Source organism: Pollachius pollachius (assembly GCF_949987615.1).
Source record: "Pollachius pollachius genome assembly, chromosome: 15".
NCBI classification, from domain to species: Eukaryota; Metazoa; Chordata; class Actinopteri; order Gadiformes; family Gadidae; genus Pollachius; species Pollachius pollachius.
Window position 1 is genome coordinate 18,080,987 of NC_136948.1, and position 21,016 is coordinate 18,102,002.

The window sequence follows — 21,016 nt, forward strand, 5'->3', positions numbered from 1 at the left end:
ACCACCAAGTATAATCTGAGCAGAATGAAAATCGTGCGCCTATACGACCACTACCACTTTGGTCCGCTAGATGGCGCCAGACGTTCATTCTACTGATTTTGATGGTAGAACTCCCAACAGTCTTTCACTTATAGTGCACTTGGACAGTTTATCGTGTTTCGGCTTTTCACCGGAATTTTATTTAAAAAAAAAAAATAGAGTAAATAAATGCTAAAATTGAATAAAGTACCTATACAGGTCAAAACAAAATAAAACATAACCTACGTGGCATTGTATAATTCCTTATAGTCCTATAAATCCGACACGGCCTGTGGATGGCTTACCACGTTTTCAAATGAAAAGAAACCTCAAAATCAGCTAAAATTAGAAAGTGTTATTCTCAAAGGAGATCGAGTAGGGCTGTGACAGGTCCATGCCTGTGACCCGTGTGTCGTCGATAGGAGGAGAACGCTCTGCTGTCCAGAGGAGCTGTCCGCCTCTCTGGGTGCTGAACACGTCCTCATCCGAAACCCGGCAGAGACGTCCAGCATCTCGCCTCACACATTTATGATCCTTATGGCCAGTTATGTATTAAGCAGAAATATGTTGAATAATACGAAACACATAAGCTAAACAGGAGGGAATGACAGAAAGGAATAACAACAGTCTGGACGACTGGGCTATACTTTTAGCCTGTCAAATGAGACTTCAAGCCATAGTTTGAGTTCCATATAGTTCTAGTGCGACTTTTCTCTTTACAGCCGAGTGAATCGGACCCAGTCCTTTCATGTCGTCTACAGGCCTATCATTTGGTTTATTATTATTATTATTAATATTATTATTATTATTATTATTATTATTATTATTATTATTATTATTATTATCACTCAATGCCTGCACTTAACGTTAACGAGAGCTCAATAAAGGCAAGGGCTTAAAGGAGAAATCTGCAGGCCCTATATTGTGTTAAATGCGAATTAGGGGCCTCCGATTTTCAACGTCTCAGCTATAGGAAACCAAAAATATGCTTTGTAATAACATGTTGCCAAATTGTCCTTGCGGGGGGCAATGGATCCGGATACAATCAACGTGCATGGATTTATTATGAAAGCCAAACGGAAGACCCCCAAATGATGGCGCCTTAGGAAATGTCGCCTGTGTGTGTGTCTATACAACGCGACCTTTTCCCAGCAGCTGTCTTTCATGTCATTAAATACCCGGGACGCTTCACGCCGTCATATCCATCCGCCACGCTTTAGGCTATAGGAGCCAACATAACGCTCCCACCCGGCTCGGTATACACGTCTGTTGGCGGCTGTGGACATCGGCAGGGGCCCCCGCGGTTCTCACGCTGTTCCTCCCTCCTGATTGATTTCCAAGCAGCGACGCCAGGCCGACCCCGGCGGATTGGCCCCGGCCCGCCTGAGAGCACTTGGACAGCGTATACAGAAGCTGGCCATCTCCCTCGGGGAAAAGACATAGATGATCCCCCCCTTTCCCCCCCATCTCTCTTATCAGCATCAGCAGCTTCTAAGGGGAGGGGCTGTGTGTGAATACCCCCCCTCCCCCCTGAAAACACACACACACACACACCAAAATGATTCCTACCATAAATGTAGTAAGGAATGGCTGAATAGCCACCGAGGATACCACTAATTAGAAACCCCAGCGATGTGATCACTATCAATCCCCATAGGTCCTCTCAAACGTGTAATAAAACAGCCCAACGCGTTTGTTCACATGTTGTTTGTCTTATCTCTGCGAGCTTGATACCACGGTAGGATTTGTTATATAACGGAATCTACATTTTTTTGGGGGCGTTAATGTTAAGCTCAGAAACTTTTTCGTTTTTGCATTGTTGTTCAAAAAATACATTTGGAGAGCGACGGTCTAATTGGCTGTAGGCCTACTAATTTAATTGAATTGTCTTGATAAAGAAAACTTTAAGCACACATATAGAACGGTTATAGAATAACCCAGATGTGTGTTGTTTCCATTCACCTTTACACCGGACGAAACTCACACGCACACACACCAATGGCAGCACAAAAGTATATGAAGATAGAAAATAGGCCAGGCTAAATAGGTCCGCGACATTGATGAGCATACAGCTCTTCCCCGGCCATTCAGCGTCTGAGAAGTTAGGAGAATGTCCTCTGACAACTGAAATGGAAAGATAACTGAAAGGGAAAGATGGGGGACGGAAAAGGGAGAAGAGGGAGACTGTTTGCGTGCGTGCGTGCGTGCGTGCGTGTGTGTGTGGGCCCGTGCGCGTGTGTGTGTGTCGGAGAGAAGGGAGGGGGTGCGGCGGGTGCAGACACCTTGCAGGGGATAAAAACAAACAGGGCGGACCACCACAGTTCTGTCGTGTTTACTTCAACGTGGAGTCGACACCTGCCGCCCTGAGCTCTGTCCGGAGACGCGACCAGTGCGACCATCTCTCTCAGCTGTCTTCACACACGCCGGATTTTTTTATTTAAATATATTTTTTACTTGGAAGCTCTTCTTCTTTTGCTCAAGTTATTCGACTCTTTTTGTGTCGGCGCGAAGAAAGCCCTCGCCATGCCTCGCGGATTCTTAGTGAAGAGACACCGGCGTTGCCCGGCATCGTACAGATCGCGGAGCGTAACCATAGCGACAGACGCGTTGTGTGACAATGACATCGCATGGGTCGGGAACGACAACACGCGGGAAGAAAATACAGAATCAGCGCTGGTCAATGAAAACCTGCCACAGCACCAGGACAGGGTGATGATAAGCGTTTTCCCATTCGCTCCGATAGAGGTAGGCCCGCGCGCCATTAGCCGAGAGGATCCCGCGCGAGTCACAGCAGCTTGGAGCCCCCCGCACGTGGAGTCGGCGCGAGAGGCGGAGGGGGAAAGAAGGCGGCGCGCGCAGCTACCGGAGTTCGAGTTCGAGGAGTCGGTGACCGAAGTCGACGTGTTGGCTCCGACCGGTGATTTCTCCCGCTTTTGCTTACCCACCGCCCCGACTCGCCACGCGCTGACTTTAACAGAGTCGTACAGCCCCGTCAAACCGGTGGGCACGAGACTGCTGGACGTCCACGAGGAAGACCAAAACAAACTTCTGTTCTCCGGGCGATACCTGACGACGTCGGCCCCGCTGGGGGCGGAAACACCCACCGGGGTACCGGAGCTGCCGTTCCTGTTGAGTTCCGCGTCGACGTCCGTCTCCATCGAGAGATTGCTGACTCACCACCGCCTCGCGCCGTGTTACGGTGAGAACCCCGACGACGGCGGGAAAGACGCCACCATGAACACACTGTTCCCGCCGCTGACGTTGATCAACCACAACAACCAGCAGCAGCAGTTTGCGTTGAAAAAACGCGCGGGGGGGATAGAGCACGAGCAGCGCGCGAGCCACCGACCCGCCAAACCTTCCGCGGGCCAGCCCGCCAAAAAAACAAAACTCCACCGGAAGTTAAACTTTGAGGACGAGGTCACGACCTCGCCCGTGTTGGGGCTCCGCATCAAGAAGGAGTGCCCCGAGTTCAGGAGGCTCCAACGGGAGAAGTCGTCGCTGTCCACCGTGGAGAACAAGCCGCTCGGCGAGTTCATCTGCCAGCTGTGTAAGGAGGAGTACCCCGACCCCTTCTCCCTCGCGCAGCACAAGTGCTCGCGGATCGTGCGCGTGGAGTACCGATGCCCCGAGTGTGATAAAGTGTTCAGCTGCCCTGCCAATCTGGCATCCCATCGTCGCTGGCATAAACCGCGCCCGGTAACCGGCCAGGGCAAAGAGACGACCCAGCAGGGGGCGAAAAACAAGTCCCGGACGACGTCGGAGGGCCGGGGGGGGCTCGTGCTGAACGACCGGCCGCCGACCTTTTTAGAAATGGAGGGAAAAGAGAACGAACTGTTGCGCGTGAACGGCCATCCGCACTCCGGCACGCTCTTGAACAACTCTTTTCACTCTCAGCTCCACGGCGTGGTCCCGGTAGACAGCCTGGACGGTGACGGGCTCGCGCCGCCCGTGTACGACTCTTCCTCGCGCTACGGGAATTCGGTCGGAAGCGGAATGGAGCTACAGCAGCAGAGCACGAGAGCGACGGATAGCCCACCCTCGAGCCTCCTACCGGTCAGCAAAAGTCCGAAAGAGCGCGTGGAGCAACCCGCACCCCCGCAACAACAACTTCCCCCGACCGCGTTCGTCCAGTCGCTCCCCGAAGAGGACATCTACGAGTGCCAATACTGCGGGAAAAAGTTCCGGAGACAAGCGTATTTAAGAAAACATTTGGCCGCTCACGAGATGACCGCGCGGGCCTCTTCTTCACCCCCGCTACCGTACGGCTCGGCGCACGAGGGCCACCACAGACCCAATCCCATGTGCGCGTGCCACCTGTGCGGTGCCCGTTTCCCGTCCGTGGAAATCCGGGACAAACACCGGCTGTGGCACGCGATGAGGGACGAGTTACTGGGCGCGGGGGCGATGGGAAGCGGGATCAGAGCCGAAGTTCTGCACGCGCACAGAGAGGACAACGGCCCGGTGGAATGTGACTCGCCGCCGCAGCAGATCTTCCCGTGCAAACACTGCCCCTCCACGTTCTACAGCTTCCCGGGACTCACACGACACATGGCCAAGTTTCACCCCACCGACAGCCGCCAGGTGATGCTGATGCAGATGGCCATCAGGCCGTGACACGCGACCGCAGGCCTGCGACAGGCAGAAGCAAAATGAGGACCGCATCACATCATAACAAAAAAATGTTGTTATATGTTGTGCTCTGTTTACTGTGTGTGTGTGTGTGTGTGTGTGTGTGTGTGTGTGTGTGTGTGTGTGTGTGTGTGTGTGTGTGTGTGTGTGTGTGTGTGGGTGTGTGTGTGTGTGTGTCACGTATGGATAAGTTGGTGTTTGATTTAAATATGCTATGAGTGCACTTTTTTTATCACTGGTCCGGTGGTCAATGTGTCTTCGTCAAACAACTTGATTGCAATATAACAAAACTCAGATTAAATGCACAGACACAATGTATCTGAAGAAAGTTCCTTTTTTTTTTTTGTTTATCCCAACGGATCCTAGTCGGGTATTATATTAAAGGAAGAACAGCAGCTACGCTGTCCGTGGTGCTGAAACACAGCGTCTGAAACAGGGAAGGTTCAAGGACTTGAGATATGCCTACTATGTTCTACTAATTGTTTTAAAGGATAATTTGTTAGCCTATACGAGTCCGAGGGTATATCTTACAGAAAAACATATTGATCCTTTTTTTTTCTTTATTTTATTATATTCGATGATGGATCATTGAATATAATTAAATTCTCACTCTCAGTCGAAGATTCGGAGTGTGTCACGAAATCTGCGTAGCCACGCAGCATGGCGGCCTGCTCCGTATAATTGCATTTTTGAAAGGGATTCTGACGTGTCTGAAGTGGGAGATGCAATCGATATCTGCAGTCCATTTCAAAATCCCTATTCTACGATAAAAGAAAAGAATGAATAATATGTGGAATATGTGGAACAGCACAAATTAGCAACAAATATTCCAATTGAAACACTTTTAACACACAACATGGTCAGTAATATGGCAGCCAGTCAAATTCAGAGCTAGAAAATGAGAATTATACAATTATTTTCAGACAAAAAATATCAGTCTTACAGTTTATTTATTCCTTGAAATAATGCAGGAAATCTAGTGTGACAAAAATGTATTGTGATTATTTACTCTAAAGTCTACAGTTTTTTAGGACAAAATAAAATGAATTAAACTGCTGACACTTGTCACATTCAGTCTCAGTTTGCTTGTCCAATTTATGATGTTGATCTTGGTGTTAAATTTCATGGATTTTAATAAAGTGTCAATTTTCCAATTGGGATACTTCACCTATAAGACTCAAATGTATCAAATTGTACACACAATTTACAATGCAATCACTGGCCAGTTCTGCAGAGCTGCCAGTGAGTCACATGCCCTGATCCCTGCGCCCTCTTCTCCAGACAAACACCAGATAGTCAGGGTTACAATTTTGGATCTTTTATTGTCAAAAAGCATTACACATCCACTCCTTATGTAACAGATTTGACAGTGATAGTTGTGTGTGTGCGTGCGCATGTGTTTGGATACAACTGCCACACATGCATTTTTAACTGATGGCATGCAGCATGTCAAGTCACACAGGCTACACTAGCTTTGTCCCCAAACTGCTCACTGCCTCTATACATTATATATATATATATATGTATATATATACACACACAAACACATCTGTTTTAAAGCCATCACACGCCATCAATTCATTTATACAGGCAATTACAATTTGGCACCCTTACAAAAATTTTAACTATGAATGTGCATGGCAACAACACAACAATATGTCTTATTGGGTCACCAAAGTGTTAGATTATTTTACCTGATTAAACAGCCAACAAAGTATTGTACTAGTGAGTGGCAAGAGGTAAAAGGGGCAAGGTTGCACGAGTACACACAAGTGCTGAAGGGCGTCGAGATGGGACGCCCGGACACCTTCTCCAGTGGAACACAGACACAGTTTAGTGCACATGCCAGGGGCACGTGGGGTTCACATGTGATGCACGTGTGGTAAAGTGATGGAGGTGGAGGGACACAGGCATATGGCTCTCATTTTCATCCTTGAAGACTACGAATATAAAGTAATGTCGTGTGAACAAAAATATACTTTAACGTTAGTCAGGAGTGAAATATTCACAAGACTCGCGTCTACAAATGATAAAAAAAAAAGGTTTGAGCTCAATCCACAATGTCATTAGTAAATGGAATCACTTTTCAAAAATATAATGGCGTCTTGAATCCCTTTTTTCTCTCACTTTGGAGAAACAATGGCTATGGAGATAGAAAGAAAATGAATGAGAAATTAAGCTCAGGAGCTGGAGTCTGACTATTGTATTCATGATACGTGACATCATGGGGCCAGGATTTAAATGAAAAATACAAACAAATTGGGGAAGAAATGCAATAGGACAAAAATGGACTCAATATAGTCGGTAGAAGCCAAGCAAACGGTACATCTTCAGAAGCACAAGAATGAAGGTTTCCAATGGTCAGTTGAAGTGCTTAAAAAAATTATAATCGCTTAATATATATATATATATATATATATATATATATATATATATATATATATATATACATATATATAAAAACAAAAATATTATAGTAGTATTTACCCATCTGGAGCGGATATGGGCTTGAGGTTGATTGTTTTTCAGTTATTTTTTTGGCTCTTCTGACTTATTAGTATATACATAACATGTTTCCTCTCTCTGTACACATTTAATAGATATCCATAAACCTATATATTTAATGTATATATCGATGCAGATAGAAACTCTAGTTCTACAGCACATATAAAAATGCCACCAAACTAAAGAGATGCAGCAACATTATTCTTGTTTGGGTCAAAACATACATTACAGTCAATCAAAAAAGCAAGAAAAAGCTTTTTATAATCGTTTTTTTATATAACCAGTTACGTCCTACGAGCTGTAGAATACCTCTTTCGTCTTAACACGCTCCTATCCCCTTGTGCCAAGCATTGCTCAAAACGCCGTGCTGAGGGAACAGGCGGGTATATGCATTTACTCAGCATTCTTTTGGTTGGTTTGTAAATAAAAAATAAAATTCTCAATATTCAATTTGATGACCAATTTGACCTTTAGTTTAATAGGGCTGTCGCATAACAGCACTTCCGAGGGATAATGCACAAGTGTTTTACTGGATAGGGGTGATAAGGGTTGCCTAAATATGGCCTCATGCTGCACAGAGCACAAGAAAAGGGCCGATGTTTAGTTTCTCCTGGCAAAACAATTGTCCGAGTTTGATAAAGCAAAGCATTTGCTTTTACCATTGCAGAGAGGAAGAATAAAATAATACAATATGTACAAGTTTGCCATAACCCCTGTTTACAATGCACACAAAATACATCTACATGTAACTTCTGTCCGCAAATACAGTTTTACTTGTCTTTGTCCGAACGTGTCTTTATCCGAACTGGCTGATTTTATAATCTACATAGAGGGGCTGAGCGAAATACATGCAAAAATGTCAATATACTCCCCAGTATTGTCAGCTTGCCACCAGACCATAGCAATCAAATGAGCGGCGCTTTTCAAACCACGCCAGTTTTGGCGCCGTCACTAACCCCGACGGGACAGAGCAATATTAGGTGGCGTGGCACACGACGCAGAGGGCAGGGCAACCCCCTTATGGCGCAGAGAGAACCCACTGGAGGTATAAAGGAACAGGGCGGCACAGTACAGCATGTTAGCACAGGAGTGTGAATGGGAAATGGATTCTATATTGAGCTGTGTAAAATGGAGGCATGCTGGACAGGTGGAACTCGCGAGGGACAAGTCGCTTCTTCACTCAAAGTCCACCGTCATTGGCTACCTTGCGGGGTGAGGGCTCCCCATTGGCTGTGACTGTGGCAGACTGGCACACCCTGCTGGCTATGTTTGTTTGTCCGACAAAAATTCCAAACCATTTTCCCCGTTAAAAACGCACAGAAACACACAAACACGATGGTGAACAATTGCCTGAACGGACCTACTCTAAACGTGATTCTAAACGGAAGAAAATAATATCACAGTGAACATAGCACAAACGCTCTTCCCTTTCATGCCCGCAAGACATAAGATCACAACAAATGACCTTGATCATGTGATATCGATTTCTCTTCTCAAGGTTATTTTACATCCAATAACATCTTGAGGAATCCCGACTTTAGCTTTTCTGCACTTCCGAATGCAACCAACAGGCACCTATACACATGACACCGCTCCAACAGGTGGTCTAGTCCTGGTCATGGCGTCACCGGCTGACTCCGAATAGGGAAGCCAATCCGGGGTCAGTCCCAGAACCGAGTCACCCCCTTATCAGCCAACAGTGCAGTCAGTCGATGACGGCTAAGTGAACAAAAGACACCCTTTGCTGTGTTTTGCTGTGGTGGAGGTGGTTGCCAAAGCAGTGAAATATATTAGAAGACACACGTGCGTATGTGTCTCTATGTGTAGAGTATTGTAGTGTAGTGGGTGGGTGGGGGGGGGGGGGGGGGGGGGGGGGGGGGGGGGGGGGGGGGACAGGGGGAGAAGGGGGTCGACTCCTCTTGCTCAGGTCTTGTTGGCCGATCCCGACGAGCGCCTCAGCTTCATGGACATGCGGCTCTTGCTAGTCCGTGGAGACATGGGGGAGGGGGAGTCGCTCCCGACCTCCCCCAGCGCCGGACTTTCTCCCCGAAGAATCTCGAGGCAGGAGCCTGAGAGAGAGACAGGTCGGTGAGGGAGGAGGAGGAGGAGGTAAGGGGAGGATGAAGGGAATGTAGGATGAAGAAGGAGGGGGGGGGGGGGGAGGCAGAGGATGAATAAGACAAAAAGGAATTTCCCAAATATTACAGTGCCCCACAACCTACTAATCCTGCCGCTCCACCCAAACACAAACACACACACACATACACAAAAGCACACACACACACACACAAACACACACACACGCACACACCTAATGACAGACAAGGGAGTAAGGTAGGTTCTCATTCCAACACGTTCTTATGATACACCATGACACAGAGGGACAGAAGCGCTCGATTTGGCAGAGACAGAGTGCTGGACGGTGGTAGATGGGATAAGGGGAGGCAAACAAGTGAAGCCACCGGACACAGAAGAGAGCCGTCGCAGGACAGAGGGGGACAGGGGGGGACAGGGGGGGACAGCAGGGGAGCCAAGGAGCTACGGCAAAGTGGCGAGGCGATGAACCGCACTACGGAAACTAACCCTTCTCTAGATGCCTTGCTGGGTGCCCTTTTTGTTCCTACATCTTGGAGCTCTAAGGGTAGGAAATGGGCGAAGGAGTAGGAATCTTCTACCCCAGCCTACAGAGCACACTACACGTTCCGAGCGGAGACTAGGTGAGGAGGTTAAGGAGCAGCTCTAAGCTAGGATTTGCCACCTGACCACCTAACCATTTCTAACCTACAGGTCAGAAATGGTTCTTGGTAGGAACCCACTGAGGCTGGTCTCGTGTGTCTGCAAGATACGCCTCAATAACAGAAAAACGATTTGTCTGCCAATGAAACTGGTCATTTCTGTCAAGAATGTGTTCTTTTTATACAAACATAATAGAATTTATGCTACTATGAATCTGGTTTATCCACACAAAGAAGACCATATCACACCATGATGATTTTGGAAACTGCACAAATTCATTATTTGTGCTTTTGAAGGCCAATTTCAACCTTTAGGTGGCAATAAATGTATACATGGGTGCAGCCTTCCATCTAATAAAAGAGGTGGAGGGGCTTTTAGGGTTAATAAACGACTCAGGGCAACTTGTCGGCCTCACACCGTACCATTCGCAGCTTGCGTGAAATACTTTGTGTTTGAGGCCCTTTCCCTTGACCCTAAGCAGGCTCAAGCCGTCCCGAGGCTTAGGAACCATCAGGTAGGACACACTACTGTCCTCTGGAGAGGAGACGAAGAGGTGGAGGAGGGGTAGATGAGGGAAAAAGAAAAGACAAACACAGAAAATAACATTAGACTGAAAGAGACGGAGTGCACGGAGCAGAAATAGAGAAACAAATTCAACGTAGATGAGAGGAACGCCAGCGACAGCATGAGGGACGAAGAGATGGTTAAAAGAAAATAGACAGATATAAATAAAGAGGCCAGCAAGAAGCACGAAATAAAAAGCAGGATATTAAGTTCAAGAAAACACAGAACAAACACACGGACACGGATATACAAAACAAACACACACTTCTTCCGGATTAACTCTTCTCAGGAAGCACGTAATCCTTGAACCACAACAATAACCACTTACCAAATATGCACAACAACCAGATAATTCAGAAAACCAGTTTTTGTTTGCCATTGCCATGTGTGTCAGCGCGTGTGCACCTTTGTGTGTGCGTGCCCAAGTGTGGACACGTTTGTGTAGGCGTGGAGCTCACGCTGCTATTGGGCTACGTCATGCCAGGTCAAAAACCAGAGGACGACCATTAACAACAGATCAGAGCGACAACGAGGATTGAGGAAAGGCAGTACGATCTCCACAGTAAATGATTTAGATTTCATGGCTGGGAGTGACTTGACTTGAGGCATTTCCAGTCTGTACGCTCTACACCAACATTTAATGGAACAAGCCAAATCGAATTTGAAAAATCATCTTCTGGGCGAAGGTGTCATTTTATATTAGTAGTAATTTGTTTACATTTGATGGAGATGTCCTCTGTGGATCATCAACCTCGTAGAAGCTTTGACTGAGAGGAAGAGGTGGTTGAGGGAAACACACAGACTGGTGTGACAGGCACTATCTGATCGTGTTCTTAAAGAGCGACACAAGAAGGCTGTTCCCCCAGACTCTACGCACAGACTGGTTGAGAATGACACAGCACGTCTGGACAATGGAAGGAAGAAGGTGGAGACCTTGGAAATGAAAGAATATGCAAGACCAGACCGTACAGAGACAAGTAGAATGGTGCAAGGAAGAGCCAATCAGAACGGGACGTGTTACTCATGTGATCAGGCTTACCTTTTAGCTATAGGCAAGTGAGACATTACGATCTAAAGGAAGTGGGAGGGGGGAGGAAGGGACAAATAAATAAAATAAACACAAAACAAAATGGTAAAATTCACCAAAGAAAGGACAATAGTTTAAAAAAAAAAAAGGCAAGAAGGCTCGATCCCTGTTGTTATGGATAAATGACCTGTGAATTAGTTTCAGAGCAAGAGTTATTCAGAACGGTATTGAACAGTGTATATCCCACCCACATATATGGGATAGTACCTGTTATATAATATCGTCCAAAATTAGTTTTCAATTAAATCAAGAAGAAATCAAAGAAATATGTGGATCTTTTTGTATTTCTAGGGATAAGCCAAGGCATAAGAAACTTTTGCGGCCATATTAGTTATATTTTAATGGAGCAAATGGCTGTATTTTTCTGTTTCAAGTCTATTCTGGTTGTGAGGTGTTCTATTGTTCTGAATAACCCTTTGGGGTGGGAAAAAAGATAACCAGCTGACTACTGCACAATCATTTCACACAATTATTCACTGTTGATCAAAAATGATCTCCAGGTCTTGTTGGTCTATATTTTGAGCCTCAAAACATGGAAATGAATGTATTCATTGTTGTTTTCTGGTTTATCAGAGAATTTCACTTTTTATATGTAATACATGCCTTTTGGGGCTGTTAAGATCACAGAACCAAATGACAGCACGGGGTTATAGTGAGACAACCATTAGAATAAAGATTAAAGTACACACGCACAGACACACACACACACACACACACAGACACACACACACACACACACACACACACACACAAATGGATGTCAGTGTGAGCCCGTCAAGATATCCGACGCTGGATCCGAGACTCTTCAACAAAGATGGGAAAGATAAGACAAAAATAATAAATAACTGAAGAGGTTACACACGAGAGAGAGAGAGAGAGAGATAGAGAGAGATGCAGTCCGCGATAGCGCCTGCTTTATGTACAAACGAAAATACAATGGTACTTTTATAACCTGTAGGAGTCATTTGTGTTGAAAAAAATAGATACGATTAGATATGATTGAATAACAGGATTACAGCTATTTTAAGAAACAGCAAAAAAAAAAAGGAACTATTTTGACTGAAACGTTTGACTGATCCCCCCACCGTCACCACGTCACAATGATCTAACTCCACTCTGCGGTCCTTAGTGTGAATCACACCAAGCGCTCATCAGACGGCCGCGCTAGAGCCCGGCGCGTAGCGAGCGCCCTGACGTCCTACCTGCGTCGGAGGGGGGGTGTGTGCAGGGGGCGGGGCTGTAGACCCGGGCCGCGTAGTCCTCGAAGGCGGTGGGCTCCTGGTGGTGCTGGACGATGGTCTCCAGGTAGCGGGAACGCTCCTCGTAGCTGAGGTCAAAAGGTCAAGGAGCAACAACGTCCACCACCTCCCCGTCCCCCCAAACAATACAAGACAAACCTCCCGTCCCCGGCAGTGGAATTGAACCCCTACGTTTTAAACTGCCGACAACGTAATTAGAGTTGGATTGCGCGTAACCTGGTTAATAGAATGATATTTTCTCCTCCTGCGCTCGTACCCATTGATCTGCCAGGGATAACCGCTCCCGGAGACCCCAGGGGCCAATAACGTTGCGAGCGGGGCGGCCGCTCCGGGGGCCTCTCGGGCCCCTGCCACGCACGCCTGCTTCGGCTCAAGCCGCCGAGTGTGTGTTGCCGTGGCGTCGACGAGATGAGCGAACGAGGTGATCTGAAGGAGCGCGGGTGGACCCGTCGACGCCGTCGCCGTCACCGTGCCGACGACAGGTCGGCAGAGGCACGGGCCGAAGGGAGAGAACGTGACGCGCGGGCGCGTGCAATTCGTGTGTGCGAGCGTGGATCGCGGTATGATGAGATCAGGCTAATAAATGCTTCGTTCAGAATGAAGCCAGCCCGTGGACACTAATGCTTGTTTATCTGTACGTGTATGTCGCTGTGTGTTTGTGTGTGCGTGCGTCTACGTGAAAGGTTTAGCTTTCTAATGGGCTTCCATGGGCTGCTCTATTGGGTTAGGAGCGCATCTCTATGGGCTCAGAATGAGCAGATTCTGGTCTAATGGCGACTGATCTGGTTAAAGGGACAATGACAAGAGCACGGTGTGGCTCCTCTATCACCAGGCGGCAGACAGCAACACATGAGAGGGAGAGAGGGAGATAAGTTAGAATCTGGTGAATGGGGGTTGGTGGGGGGGGTTATATGGATGGTGATCACAGGGACGGAGTGTAAAACAATTACATGAAAGGAGACAAAGAACAGGGACTGAAAAGACATGGGCCAAACTATTGCAGCGGATCCCGCGTGCTGTACCTCAAGGCGCGCGGTGCTGGGAAGCAGCGCAGAGAGAGGCTACCGCCGCAGTGGGGAGGAGAGGCAGAGAGTAGGGGAAGGGATGGATGGGGAAGGGAGAGGTGAAAGAAAAGGGGGGGGGGGGGGGGAAGGAAACAAAAGTGGCAGAACTAGCAGGGGAGGGTAGGAAGGGTGTGACCTGAGCGGTGATCGCCTGTAGGGTTAGTGGGGAGGGGGAAGGGGGAGTTTAAGGAGGAGGTGAGGAGGAGGCCGGGATCAGACGGAGAGATGCTGAGGAAGATATTCTGGTAATAGCCCTCTGGGGAGGTGTGTGTGTGTGTGTGTGTGTGTGTGTGTGTGTCTGCTTGGGTCTGGTGTGGGGCGGGATCGGAGCGGTGTGAGATTGAGAGACATCCGCAGAAACAGCCGGACGTCCAGGCAGCCGGCGTCTGCTGCGGCGACCTGGGTGTGTGTGCGCCTGCGATGGCGCCGTTTGACTTTTCCTGCCCGAACCACCTTCCCGCCTCAGCCTCCAGCTGAGAGCGTGAGAACACTGTCAGGGTGTGTGTGTGTGTGTGTGTGTGTGTGTGGGGAAGGGGGAGAGGGAGCGAGAGAGAGAGAGCACAATTCGCAAGATCCACTTCACAATGGTAATAAGACGCTTATCCTAAAATCAGATGATTTAGAATCAATGATTTAGTGGAAAGTGGTTTCTTTTTGATTTCATCTTGGGATTGGGAAGTTCAGTTTGGTTTAGTGATGTATAAAGATTAAAAGATGTCATCCCCACAGATAACATTAAACTGAGAGCTCGCCATAGAATATGCGATGGCAAGACGACACACTCACTCACACACACACACACACACACACACGCGGCTGCGATTAACGACACCGCCATTGTGTTCTTCTCTCCCCCGCCACCTCTCAGTGTCTGAAATCTCGGCCCACCCTCCCACCTGGGTTCACGTTTGAGGCCCCCGGTCACCTTGTCACCGCGACAACACATGTCCTTTCCAATGAGCAGAAAGGGCGCAGTGATCACAACAAGAAGAGATCAGAGACACACACACACACACACACACACACACACAAAGCAGCGGGGTGTCTCTGATATTCAACAAGTACTTACAGGTGAGCTCTTGAGGTCAGGTGAAACGCACGTTTGAAAGAAAACATGAAATCAAAAGCCACTTTAGTTCAGACGGTGTTAGACATTTCAAAAGGGCCTGCTGGGAGCTGTCCATTCAGGAAGCACCATGGAAACACAACAGAAAAGGTTTCCACGACCATCTTACAAGACTCATCGGTGAGACAGTGTGGTACGGTCAGCCAGTTACCTCCACTTTATCCTGTCTGATTTAATACACTTATTGTACCGCGAGTCAAGGCACATCAAAGTCTAAACAAGACGAAGAGGGAGGTGGACAAGATAAGGGAGAGGAAATGGGGAAATGGCCCAGAACGGAGCCGCCATCCACGTCCAACGCCATCCTACCAGCGGACCTTACTTTAAGGCCACCGTAGTTGACAATCATGAGGCCGCGTGGAAAAGAACATGCATACACGAGAAAGAGAATATGTAAATAAATATATAAATAAATGAGAGAGCGAGAGAGAGAAAGAGAGAGTGAGAGAAAAAGATCTTTTGTGTGGTGTCACAAACTAATTTTCTCGCCCGTCTGAAAAGAGCCGAGAGGCGAGCAAAGTACCGGTGCCCTCTTGGCCCCCCCCCCCCCCCCCCCCACCCCCCACCACCAGCCCCCTTCCTCTCCTCCTCCTCCTCCCCTCCTCTATCTCTCCCGTCGAGTGATGATTGTGGTGCCCTCGCCTCGTGCGATCGCGCTGGAGCGAGTACGGGGGGCCAGGGGGATGGGTGGCGGGTGGGCTGCTTAGCACATCAGGAGGCTGGGAGCACTGCTGGCTGGGCCTGTGTGCGTGTCTGTCCAAAACACAAATAAAATGTGCGGTGCCGCGACGTGTAGCGGGCGTATGTACTTGTGCGTCGGTGTGTAATGTGCGTTTCCCCACGTGGGCGCGCATGCACAGCTCTGCGCGATTTCCTTCTTTTGAGTTTTGTGAGACGGACGTACAAATGCACAGGCACACGCACGTCTCCAACACGTTTTCCCGGCCCACACGCACTCACCACAGGGTTTCATTCTGCGGAGCATCTTATGTTACAGAGGGTCGAGCCTGGTGAAAACGTTAGATCAGGAGACATGTTCACGTCTATTATCGCTCGTCGCTTACAAGGACATTCACGCAAAGTTGAAATTGCAATAAAGACACCGTTTTAACTGTCCTCAATGTGCACCCGTGAACGGTGGACACACTCACACACACGCAGACACACACACACACCCGCGTGCACACACACACACACACACACACACACACCTCGCCTATCTGTCGGCCCCACTCTGGGCATTGGAAGGGACAACAGAGAAAAGGGACATCTGAGAGCTAATACAATTGGAAGAGCTTTACAGCGTGTAATGACAAACCTATGTGTGCTCGGCCATGTCTGTGTTGGGGGCCATGCCCCGAGGAACGAGCTAATGGGTTTATATCTTTCTGTGATACCACTGATATGGGGCCCCTGTGATTTCATTACAGCAGTGTGTGTGTGTGTGTGTGTGTGTGTGTGTGTGTGTGTGTGTGTGTGTGTGTGTGTGTGTGTGTGTGTGTGTGTGTGTGTGTGTGTGTGTGTGTGACTATATACATGGACACGAGGGAGATCGGGATAGAGATAGTATGGTCTGAATGCACCATTTATTGCTTTGGGTGGATGAACAGCACGAAGCGTGCACGCACACACACACATATCTACCGCCATTCATCTGCCCCCTAACCCAACTCAGAAACAGAGCAACAGAGATAAAAAAGGGTGTGTGTGTGTGTGTGTGGGGGGGGGGGGGGGGGGGTAAAGAGGGGTGGAGATAAAAGGAAAAAGAGAGTAGTGGGGAAACTGGCTTCAAAAACACATTTTTCTGACCTCGTCATTCCCATCCACAACCACACACCCTGTGTGTGGTGTGTGTGTGTGTGTGTGTGTGTGTGTGTGTGTGTGTGTGTGTGTGTGTGTGTGTGTGTGTGTGTGTGTGTGTGTGTGTATTCTGTCAGTGCTCATTTAAAGCCTATTAAATAACACACACACACACACACAAAACTATAAATATAATAAAAATCGCTACAAGAAGCAGATGTAGCCACGCATCACACATGCAGTGATAGTAATTCTGATTACGGGCCAGATGTCTTCTTTATCTCCGGTCGGACTCGGAAAACAAACACCAGCCACAGTGATAAATATTCATTTTCCAACCAGACACACACAAACACGCACGCACAGTCACACTGATACATAACCCATTACTGAAATCAATATGGAAGCAAAGTGTTATTACGCTTCGCTACAGATATTAGGTAAGGAGCTATTAACCTGCCCTGCCACTTCTAGCGCCTGCAGCAAGGTGTGATATGCTGCGCACATATAAACTTGCCCTAGGCCATGTCTAACAAGGGCACGGCATCATGCTACAATCAGCTTACAAGACATGCTGCTATTTGAACGAAATATATGCAACTTAAAAGTCTGGACGGGTAAAACAAACCAAAAGAGTGAAAAATTGTCAAATAGTTGAATCTGTTCACATCAGCGTAGAGATCTACTGGGCCCGAGACAACAACCGCATGCCAACTCGTACGCCAGTTCCTCCAGTGAGCGGAACACGCTGTAGGATCTAGATTAAGTTTATCTGCGTTATTTTGGCTTTTGAGCACCTTGAACGCTTTGCCAAAGTCTTCTCTCCACCACGCTGACGGCAGTTGTATCCATCCTGTCTCTCTCTCTCAGACCGGGTCACATCCACACAAACACACGGACGCGGATAGTGGGGATGTTTTTGTTCGTTTTGCGTCGCCACAACCATGGGATCAACAGCGAAATCCATGTTGAATCCCAAGTACCTTGTCAACTTACAGACAGCCACCCACACACACACACACAGATTAGCTCCCACCTGGTCGAAACATAGCCCCCTCAGCAGGGGGCTATGTTTCGACCAGGTGGGAGAAAGCCACTGATGGCAACAACTCATGTCTCTGCACAGCTCCAGGCGGTAGGGCACGCACGCACACACACAAAGACACACACACACACACACACACACACACACACACACTGAGAGGGTATTCATATAATAAATGTTTCACAGGTTTTGGGGGAGGGAGGGGGTATACATAGAAATCTAACTGAATCAAAAGGTAATATCCAGTATCACACATCTCACTTAGCGGGCCTGGTTCCCAAACCGCAATCTCTGCCTCCTAATGCTAAAGCAATGTCACTTTCCTTACTCGTCCACATGCATCCAATAAGCCATCGCTTGGGTCACGCTAAACGAGGGGTCTTAACACGCGCTCACGCGCACAGACGGCCGGACTGCCAATCTGGAAAGAGTTTTAGTGTCCACTTGTTTTACAAATGGGTCCGTGTTTTTCTTTATGCTTCGAGAGGATGAGTGTAAACAAAAACCCCAATAATCAGATTTCTTTTTTTCAAAATAATTATGAAATGACACAATCCATTATGAACTGAATCATGATTGATTTCGTTTCATTATTATCATAATTACATTTTGGATTCTCTTCATGAGCGCAGTCACCATTTCCACATCTAGTCAAGTGAAGTAGGAGGTTAATTGTATTTGCAAATCAGCCGTTTGCCTTATCGACCATGAGAGCGACGAGGAACTGCTTCTACTGCCGCTATGAGCCAATATGGTGTTAAACACAGAAGACGGTCAACTCGGCAGCAGAGATGAGCCACGCAAATCCAGATCCAGATGACTGCTGAGCTACTACACAATCATGGTCACACACACACACACACACACACACATACATTCATGGTCGCACCACACACAGCTCCCTGGGGAGAGGTGGGGGGGAGTGATTAGTCGGGACACCCCTCAACCCCCACTTTGGGGGCCCCCCTTTTCTTTTCACTCCCACATTGTGCCTTGAGAGGAAACAATTAGACACCTTCCCCCCTCCTCATGGACACACACACCAGTGCACAATTCTGTTATTTCAAACAGACCATACCATTCTTTCCATTCTCTAAGACTGAACATGTTCATTAAATCTAATCCCAAAACTCTTAAGTACACAAAATAAATGTCTGCAGTGGGAGGTTTTATCCCAAAGTCCCTTTACCAATGTGAACACAGCTAGCCGTAAGTGTGTTACAACCATGACACCGTTGACAGTGCCTCTGTTCCATTTACCTTTTAATCCTGGAAAGGAACACACTCTCGCTGTCACACACAGCAGACTGTAGTATTAGTGGGACAATAGGCTCTGCTGTGGGAGTTGGCACAGAGAAACCACGCTGGCCGATGGGTGTTTGGCCGCTCCTGGTGTGTGTGTGTGTGTGTGTGTTCGCTGAGGGACAATAGCGCAACATGCTCAGAGCTTCCATCATTTCATTGGGACCACAGAGAAAGCAGCAGACAGACCCACACACACACACTATCACTTTGAGCCATATGTTGACCCCAGCTTCACTGTAGCTATCTCTGCCAATCAACTACTAGAGGGGATGTTCTCTCACACACACACACACACACATAGCAATTGAGGGTGTAAATTATATAATTAAATATTGGAGATACACACGCACTGCGTGAACACACACATAAGAGGCACGAAAGCACAAGCACAAACAATGGCAAAGTAGCCTGTAAAAAATGTACACAAAAAACGCCGCGCGCATACACACATGGGCCCTGGCAGGGAAAGGAAGCTTAGCGCCTCCAACATTGTTTCCCAGAAACTCCCAATCATCCAGGAGCAGATGGAGGGTGTCCTGACACACGCACACGCGGATGACACCAATTCTTCTCTTTTTATAGAAGATATGCAACGTTTTCCCACCATCGCCTAATATCACACACAAAACAAATTCAAGCATTTTAACAAAACACACACACACGCACGCACGCATTGCTATCAGGGGTGTTCAGGCTACATGTGCATACCAGCTGTAAGCGATCTGGCTGCGCGCAGATTCCCTGACCAACGGGGTCAGCCCAATCTACCACGGCCACACAAAGACCTGAAACCATAGGAACCACCCTCGAAAAAAAATACCCTGATCGCTCAACACGTGCAGGCAATGCATTTCCCTACTCAACAATATGTTCGCCCTTTAGAAATAGCATCACCGATGCACTTCAGAGTTGTAACATTTAGAGCTCTAAATGAAATCTCCTATGACAAAAGGCAGTGCACTGCTCCAAGCCCAGCTGTACGGTATCGTCTGGGCTGGTTTAGGGAAGCCCTCAGCCTTTGGTTCCCTCCAGACAGATGGCTGGGGGCGTCTCACCTTGGCCCTCGATCCTCCACTGTGTGTGTGTGTGTGTGTGTGTGTGTGTGTGTTTGTGTGTGAGAGTGTCAGTGGGAACTATTGGACAGCGTCTCTTGCTGCAGTGGGCTGATATGTGAGATAGAGCTGCGCTTACACACACACAGCTGCCCTCAGTGGCCTGGCACTGCGTTAGCCCCCCCCACACACACACACACACACACACACACACCGAGAGACAGAGGGCGACAGATTGACAAAGAGAGAGCGTCAGACAGAGAGCAACCGAGAGAGAGAGAGAGAGAGAACCAGATAGCGAGCAAGAGAGGTTTCCTGCTGTGTGTGTGTGGTGTGTGTGTGGCTGCAGGCCACCTCAGACTATCTGTATATCATGCAGATACCAGATGCTGGTAGTTGTCTGAAGCAACTCAGTGATCTCGAGGACATGGTGATTGGTAGCAGTACCATCAGGGATTGGGGGGAGTGTGTGAAAGAGGCAGCGGAGAGGGACGGGTGGGTGTGCTCCCTGGGCAGGGGGGGGGGGGGCTGGTGGTGGTGAACAGTGGGCTGCGTGGCCGACAGAGAAGTGGAGAGTCAATAATGACTGATTACTGTAATTCAGCCTGTCAGAGCCATCGATCCACAGCCACTGCCAGTCAATACTCTGCGGGGGGCTCGGCGGGCACACACACACACACACAGACGCACACACACATTTGAAACATCACACTAAAATATAATACACACATATATATATACAGAAACATAAATATCTTTATAAAAACATATATATTTATATCTTTATCCCTATCTATCTATCTATCTATCTATCTATCTATCT

The 21,016-nt window shown here is 47.9% G+C and overlaps 2 protein-coding genes across 5 annotated transcripts in view; one reads left to right on the forward strand and one right to left on the reverse strand.

Annotated features, from left to right (window-relative positions):
* Positions 1-2,541: 2,541 nt before the first annotated feature.
* On the forward strand, positions 2,542-4,635 carry insm2 (insulinoma-associated 2; the record flags this gene model as incomplete). The annotated part of the gene is made up of 1 exon (XM_079752573.1): positions 2,542-4,635. The coding sequence occupies one exon, from the start codon at positions 2,542-2,544 to the stop codon at positions 4,633-4,635; it is 2,094 nt and encodes a 697-aa protein (XP_079608699.1).
* A 4,431-nt stretch (positions 4,636-9,066) lies between these two features.
* Positions 9,067-21,016, reverse strand: part of ralgapa1 (Ral GTPase activating protein catalytic subunit alpha 1) — a 57,264-nt gene continuing 45,314 nt past the window's right edge. For 3 of the 4 annotated variants that reach the window (XM_079752119.1, XM_079752117.1, XM_079752116.1), the window contains 2 exons: positions 12,745-12,869; positions 9,067-9,224 (listed from right to left, as the gene is read on the reverse strand). In XM_079752119.1, the coding sequence (XP_079608245.1) occupies positions 9,079-9,224; positions 12,745-12,869 (271 nt within the window). In that variant the 3' untranslated portion in view covers positions 9,067-9,078. Of the gene's footprint in view, positions 9,225-11,494; positions 11,527-12,744; positions 12,870-21,016 lie in introns of all 4 variants that reach the window. The other variant, XM_079752118.1, reaches the window with a different exon arrangement.